Source organism: Triticum aestivum, chromosome 5B, assembly GCF_018294505.1.
Source record: "Triticum aestivum cultivar Chinese Spring chromosome 5B, IWGSC CS RefSeq v2.1, whole genome shotgun sequence".
NCBI classification, from domain to species: domain Eukaryota; kingdom Viridiplantae; phylum Streptophyta; class Magnoliopsida; order Poales; family Poaceae; genus Triticum; species Triticum aestivum.
Genome location: NC_057807.1, coordinates 288,086,481 through 288,093,742, shown reverse-complemented (window position 1 = coordinate 288,093,742; position 7,262 = coordinate 288,086,481). Strand labels below are relative to the sequence as shown.

At 41.0% G+C, this 7,262-nt stretch overlaps 1 protein-coding gene across 1 annotated transcript; it reads left to right on the top strand.

The window, feature by feature from the left end:
• The first annotated feature begins 2,892 nt into the window (after positions 1-2,892).
• Positions 2,893-6,744, top strand: LOC123114751 (ER membrane protein complex subunit 8/9 homolog). Its single transcript, XM_044536174.1, has 2 exons — positions 2,893-2,912; positions 3,019-6,744. The coding sequence occupies exons 1-2, from the start codon at positions 2,893-2,895 to the stop codon at positions 3,611-3,613; spliced, it is 615 nt and encodes a 204-aa protein (XP_044392109.1). The 3' UTR covers positions 3,614-6,744.
• Positions 6,745-7,262: the final 518 nt, after the last annotated feature.

Here is a 7,262-nt window from a genome sequence, read left to right as displayed (position 1 = left end):
CTAAGACATGAGACCCGGAAGGTGACTTACATGGTGAGCTGCCATCAGCCCAAGCCCATAAGATGGTGCGAGATCCGGTGTTGTAAGCCACCCGACGATGACTTGCCTGGTAAGGAAAGACGACTTAGAACAAGGTTAGGTCATGAGATATGGCCCGACCTGGACTCCTGTAAGCCCAGGGCCTCGACCTGTGTATATAAAGGCAGGTCCCTGCGGTGAGTAAACTTAAGTTATAATCCATCGATGGCTAGGTTAAGTGATACGTCTCCAATGTATCTATAATTTTTAATTGTTCCATGCTATTATATTATCTATTTTGGATGTTTTATATGCATTAATATGCTATTTTATATTATTTTTGGGAACCTATTAACCTAGAGCCCACTGCCAGTTTCTGTTTTTTCCCTTGTTTTCGAGCTTCGCAGAAAATGAATACTAAACGGAGTCCAAACGGAATAAAATTTCGCGGTGATTTTTCTTGGACCAGAAGACACCCTGGAGACTTGGAGTTCAAGTCAGAAGAGCCACAAGGCGGTGACAAGGCGGGAGGGCGCGCCCCCTGCCTTGTGGGCCCCACGTGACTCCACCGACCTACTTCTTCGTCCTATATATATATATTCACATATATCCCCAAACCACCAGAAACATCCACGGAAACACTTTTCCACCGCCGCAACCTTTGTTCCCATGAGATCCCATCTAGGGGCCTTTTTCGGCATCCCGCCAAAGGCGGATTTGATCATGGAGGGCTTCTACATCAACTCTATTGCCCTTCCGATGAAGCGTGAGTAGTTTACCTCAGACCTACGGGTCCATAGCTAGTAGCTAGATGGCTTTTTCTCCCTCTTTGATTCTCAGTACCATGTTCTCGTCGATATTCTTGGAGATCTATCCAATGTAATCTTCTTTTGCGGTGTGTTTGTCGAGATCCGATGAATTGTGGATTTATGATCAACTTATATATGAATATTATCTGAATCTTCTCTGAATTCTTATATGCATGACTTGATATCTTTGTAATTATCTTTGAACTATCAGTTTAGTTTGGCCACCTAGATTGGTTTTTCTTGCAATGGGAGAAGTGCTTAGCTTTGGGTTCAATCTTGCGGTCTCCTTTCCCAGTGACAGTAGGGGCAGCAAGGCACGTATTGTATTGTTGCCATCAAGGATAAAAAGATGGGGTTTACATCATATTGCTTGAGTTTATTCCTCTACATCATGTCATCTTACTTAATGCGTTACTCTGTTCTTCATGACCTTAATACTCTAGATGCAGGCAGGACTCGGTCGATGTGTGGAGTAATAGTAGTAGATGGCAAAATCATTTCAGTCAACTTGACATAGACGTGATGCCTATATTTCACAATCATTGCCTTATATATCGTCATAACTTTGCGCTTTTCTATCAATTGCTCGACAGTAATTTGTTCACCCACCGTATTATTTGCTATCTTGAGAGAAGCCTCTAGTGAAACCTATGGCCCCCGGGTCTATTTTCCATCATATAAGTTTACGATCTACTATTTTGCAATCTTTTACTTTCCAATCTATAAACCAAAAAACCCAAAAATATTTTACCTTACGTTTTTCTATCTCTATTAGATCTCACTTTTGCAAGTGATCGTGAAAGGATTGACAACCCCTTTATTGTGTTGGGTGCAAGTTGTTTGATTGTTTGTGCAGGTATTGGTGGCTTGTGCGTTGTCTCCTACTAGATTGATACCTTGGTTCTCTAACTGAGGGAAATACTTATCTCTACTTTGCTGCATCACCCTTTCCTCTTCAAGGAAAAAACCAACGCAAGCTCAACAAGTAGCAGGACGAATTTCTGGCGCCGTTGCCGGGAAGATCTATGCCAAGTCAAGACATACCAAGTACCCATCATAAAACTCTCATCTCTTGCATTACATATTCGCCATTTGCCTCTCGTTTTCCTCTCCTCCACTTCTAAAATGATTTTTGAAATTATTTGCCTTTTATTCGCCCTTCTCCCGTTCATCTTTTTGTTTGCCCTTATGTCTTACTCGGTTCATTTGCTTGTTTGCTTGGAATAATTGTGTATTTATTGAAAATCAAGAACCAAAAGGTGTATGGATCCTCATCCACTTGCTAATCTTTTTAAAAGATCCAATTATGATGAACCAATTGCTAGTGAATTGAGTGCACTAGATTATCTCTATGAGGTTTTGCTTGAAATTCGTGAATCTGAAAAGTGTGATGAAGTGTTGAAAGATTTTTTTTGAAGTGATTCACAATAGTGCCTTGGATGAAAAGCATGATTGCAATGATGTTATTATAAGTTCCTTTTATGTTAATTGTGTTAATGATATGCAAAACTGAAAGAGCTGGATATCGACTAGAGGGGTGGTGGTGGTGGTGGTGAATAGGTGATTTTTATGAAAGTCTTCAAAACATGGGAGTTTCGAAGACAAACAATATAAATGACCCTATTCACATGCAGCGGAAGGTAGACTACACTAGACAAGCCATAGTCAAGTATTCAATGAAGTGAAAGCACGAAGACTATTAGTAGCTAGGTAGTGTAACATCCTAAATTTTCAGTTTGGAATATTACACTACTGGAAACAGAGTATTTGCCATCAGCCAACTCTTTGCCATCTGCCAGCTGATGGCAAAGAACGTCTTTGCCATCTGCTTATAAAAAACAGATGGCAAAGAACTGACAGACGGCAAAGAACATGGTTGCCATCAGCCAATTCTTTGCCATCTGCTAGTGGATGGCAAATAATCTTTGCCATCTGCCAGCAGATGGCAAAGAGGTTGACAAATCCTATGGCCGTTAAGAGTGTAATGGCGTACCAGCCCCACCTCTTTGCCATCTGCCAGCAGACGGCAAAGATTCTTTGCCATCTGCTGGCAGATGGCAAAGAGATGGGCTTATTTTTTTCCAGGTAAAAAAAACTGTGGGGTTATTTTTGTTCTCATTGGTTGAAATGTTTGTGTCATGGATTGATGACATGGCATCCATCCATCCCATTTATCTAAACAAAAAAATAGAAAGAAAGAAAAGAACCCCCACCCTCCGGGCAGCCCAACCACCCAAACCCTATCCCATCCCACTCCATCGTCGCCGCCCCCGGATGCAATCTCGCCGCCGCCACGCTCGCGCACGCTCGCCGCCGCCATCCATCCATCCTCTCGAGCTCGCGCACGCTCGCCGCCGCCACGTCCGCCGCTGCAGGCGGCGTACGTGAAGCTCGCGCTGCACGCGCTCAAGCACCCGGCGGCGGCCGTCAACGGGCTCCTCGTCGGCCGCCTGGCGGACCCGGCCGCCTCCCCGGTCGTCGTCTCGGTCGCCGACGCCGTGTCGCTCTCCCACCAGCCGCACCACCTCCCGCTGCTCCCCACGCTCGAGCTCGCGCTCACCCTCGTCGAGGACCACTTCCAGGCGCAGGTCCTCGCCGTCGTCGGATACTACCACACCAACGCGCGCCGCGACGACGCCGACCTCCCCGCCATCGCCAAGCGCGTCGGGGACCACATCTTCCGCTACTTCCCCCGCACCGCCGTGCTGCTGGTCGATGTTGTGCTTTCCTATGTTTCCCCTGTCTTGAGCGGTTATGGGGGTGCGGAGATCTCGCTTGGGTGCTGATTGGAGTTCTCCTTTCTGATTTTGTGTTGATTCGATCAACTGGACAACGTGAAGCTCGAGGAGGTGGTGAAGGGGAGCAGCCGCGATGCAGTTGTTCAGGTACTCGCCCATGATCTATGGAAATCAGTATCCCTTCATTGTTTTCAAATTGATAGCGATTAGTATGTTTCCTTAGATACTGTATCTTCTATTAAGTTTTTACTGGTAACTACGAAAATTAGACCATGTATTGACTTTCTTCCTAGTGATGGAATAGATCTTGCAGCAATATTATTGACTTGTGAGACTCCCACTAGATAATTCACTTCTTGCTAGGCATAGTATGCTGTCTTGCAAGTTAATTGCTTAATTTGTTCGAATGCTCAGTTATTTTTGGTTAAGTTTGAACTAATTCTTAAGAAATCCTCTCATGCACCCCAGCGCTCTAATCAATATGTTCAAATGATGAATGGTCGAACATGAGCATTATTTTCTCTCTCTAGGCCTTTTTTCTGTCATTTTTCATGCATTGAACTAATTGTGCAGTGGCTTTGGAAAGAGAAGGTTTGCTTTATAGCTGCTTAAGTGTATACTTTCTGAATCATTGTAGAATTATAACTTTCAACTAATATGCACTGCCTCCACATGGCTACCATGTTTCATCTCACAAATCAGTAAGTTACCTAAGAATTAACTGAACACTAGCATATTCGTTGAACTTAGCGTCTTAACCACTATGAGAAATGCATATATTTTAATTTATCACAACTTAATTTGAAAAGTTGCTGAACCAACATGCAGACTATCATATGCCCATCTAAATGCCATGAAATGCAAGCAGCCATCTTCTGCATGAAATAATTATTTATGCTTGGGTTTATGAATCACTGGTGCAATTTGTTCACCTTAAGTGCAAAAGCAGGAGTAGCAGCAATATGTTTGGGCATATGTGTTCTATGCCTACTAACAGAGATAGCAGTGTTACACTGTTACTTCATTACCTTATGACTTAAGAATTAGTTTTGGAGTTGTCATATAATTTGTTGAGTTGTCATATAAACGGTTGTCTCTTTCGAGCGCAAAGACGGGTCTGCGGTGGATGCTGGGTTGCAGCTCAGGTCGATGGTGCGGCCATGGACACAACCTCCTCAACCTCGATAACCAATGCATCGGCAGGGGAGCAACTAATTCCTGAACCTTTGCTTCTCCTCTTTTAATTCGAAGTTCTTAGTTTAGTTCCAGATTTCTATGCATGCCACCTTGATATGTTTGATGTTCATCGATCGTCCAGATTTACTAGCACACCAGATAGAATTTGGGACTGATGCCATTCAATAGATTTTCTAGACATTTTATTGTGTCTCATGCTGAAAAAGAAAATGCACAATGAGCTTGTTTGACTTCTTTGATGCTTAGAGTATACTTGATCAGGGGGCAGTGTTATTTCCTGTGATCTTTCATGTCATTTGCTAGTGTGATGCTTCAAGATGACAAATTTAAAAACCTAAACTATTGTAAATAAGCGTTCTGCATCTTGAGCATTTAAATGTGAGCACTTAACCATTGTACAGCTTTTGCATATTTTGTTTTGTATTTATTTTATAAACTAGCGGGGTGACCCGCGCATTTGCGCCGCTAGATTTTACAAAAGATGTATCTGTCCTAATATAGAGATTGTCTTGAATACTCTACCTGGACCATTGTTTCTTATATGAACATGTTTTTTTCCTGGAAAACAATACTTTGAAAACAAACCATTAATGGAATATTCCTTGATGTAATCAAGCTAAAGCTTTAAAATGTTGATAGTCATTCTTAAAAATGTTTAAGTGTACAAATTTTCTCTATAGCTTTTAGGATTCATTGTCTATAGCTAATTAGAAACCAAAGGAGTAACATGTTGAGGTTATGCTTTAAGAAATCCTTTCACATAATTTAAAAGTTCAAATCTAAACATTGTTAGAAGCTCTCTTCTACACTGTTCTCATCAAAGCATTTCTTTTTAAATCATGCATATAGTTTTCATCAAGTAATTAAGTGAAACTAATATGACTTATCACGTATTTGATATTATTTCTTACTTTGAATATTTACTCCTGTATGATCTAACCATTCCATGATGGCTTCAGATAGTTCTTAACATGAGAAGGACATAAAATTTGAGTTGCCAAAACTCAACTCTCTTCCACAGTCCCATCCAACTCAATCTTGTCGATACATATATTACATTTTTCTATGTTTTGTTGACAAAGCAACCAACGTATCTTGATACATCTGCTGCATGTTACATTCACATGGGTTATCCGTTTTCATATTGTGCATGGTACAGAAAATAAATGAAAGTCTAATTTTATTTGAAACTGGATCCGTGTTTCAGCACTGTTTTAGTTCCAAAGTTGCTTAGATTTGTTTATGTTCAAAAAGAATGTACATTACATTATATTATGTCTTAAAAATAAGCAGGGTGTATCTTTATTCTGTTAAAATAGTTTAGTTAGGATCCTGGACATGAAAGATGTACCTCACCTTCCTCCTAGAACTAATGTATATACATGTGAAAATAGCTGGGTCTTACATTGCGCTTCCACCTTTAATTATTTCTATCAAGTTACGTTTACCGCAAAATTTAGGCCCCATTTGGAGTTCTATAAAGTGTGATATTCTCGCAAAATTAAAAAAAAGGAGTAAAGCTTGATATTCCTAAAAAATATTATAATTTAAATCAAATGCCCACCGTAAAAAAATTAAATCAAATGCATTACTTCTTGTTAGGGATTTCATATGCAGATCGGACTGCTTTCCTCTTTCTTTTCGTACTTTTCTTTAGCTATGGACATGGACGTGACATTGGTTTAGGTGGCAGGTTTGCCTCTGTGTAGCGCTGGCTTTGTTTTTTTTCTCCTATTAGAATTCAAATCAGAATTGGGCATGTGTTGTTTTGCGTGCAAGTGTCCTTTTTCATATACGTTGACTGTGGTTGCCCTTTTCCATGCATATTTCCGCATCATAATAATCTTCTTCTTCTAACTTTCTTCTTTCCCATTTTACAGATTTGCTTAAGATCACGGAAGCTTGGGTTGATGGAGTGCTTGTATTTAGTTTTTGTTTTTATCTTGTGAAACTTGCTACCTATGGATGAAACTGTGTAATATTGATGAAACTACGTGTATGTACGGATGAAACTTGCTACTATTGTTAACATGTGTTGGATATATATGTGTTCATGACTATTGATAATATGTGTTGAATATGCTATATTGGTCATATAAATATATTTGTGTTTGATTTTCTGTGAAAATGAACTGATTTAAGAAAAAACAAAATTAAATGGGGCAATATAGTCACTTTGCCATCTGCTGGCAGATGGCAAAGAGCTTTGCCATCAGCTGGCAGATGGCAAAGAGGCCATGTGTCATCTACATGTAAAATTTGGGCTGGCCTATTTGGGCTCTTTGCCATCTGCCAGCAGATAGCAAAGCTCTTTGCCATCTGCTGGCAGACGGCAAAGCATGCAGCCTTTGCCATCTACTGGTAGACGGCAAAGAGCCTGCAGCCTTTGCCATCTGCTGGCAGATGACAAAGTATGCCGTTAGCCTTCTAACGGGGCTAACCCCGTTAATAGGCTTTGCCATCTGCCAGCTGATGGCAAAGCCACAAGCTCTTTGCCATC

Bases quoted from the DNA above. Each gene is read 5' to 3' on its own strand.
- LOC123114751 (XM_044536174.1), top strand. From the start codon at position 2,893: ATGGGCTTATTTTTTTCCAG. The intron at 2,913-3,018 runs GTAAAAAAAACT...ACAAAAAAATAG, and splicing joins ATGGGCTTATTTTTTTCCAG to AAAGAAAGAAAAGAACCCCC.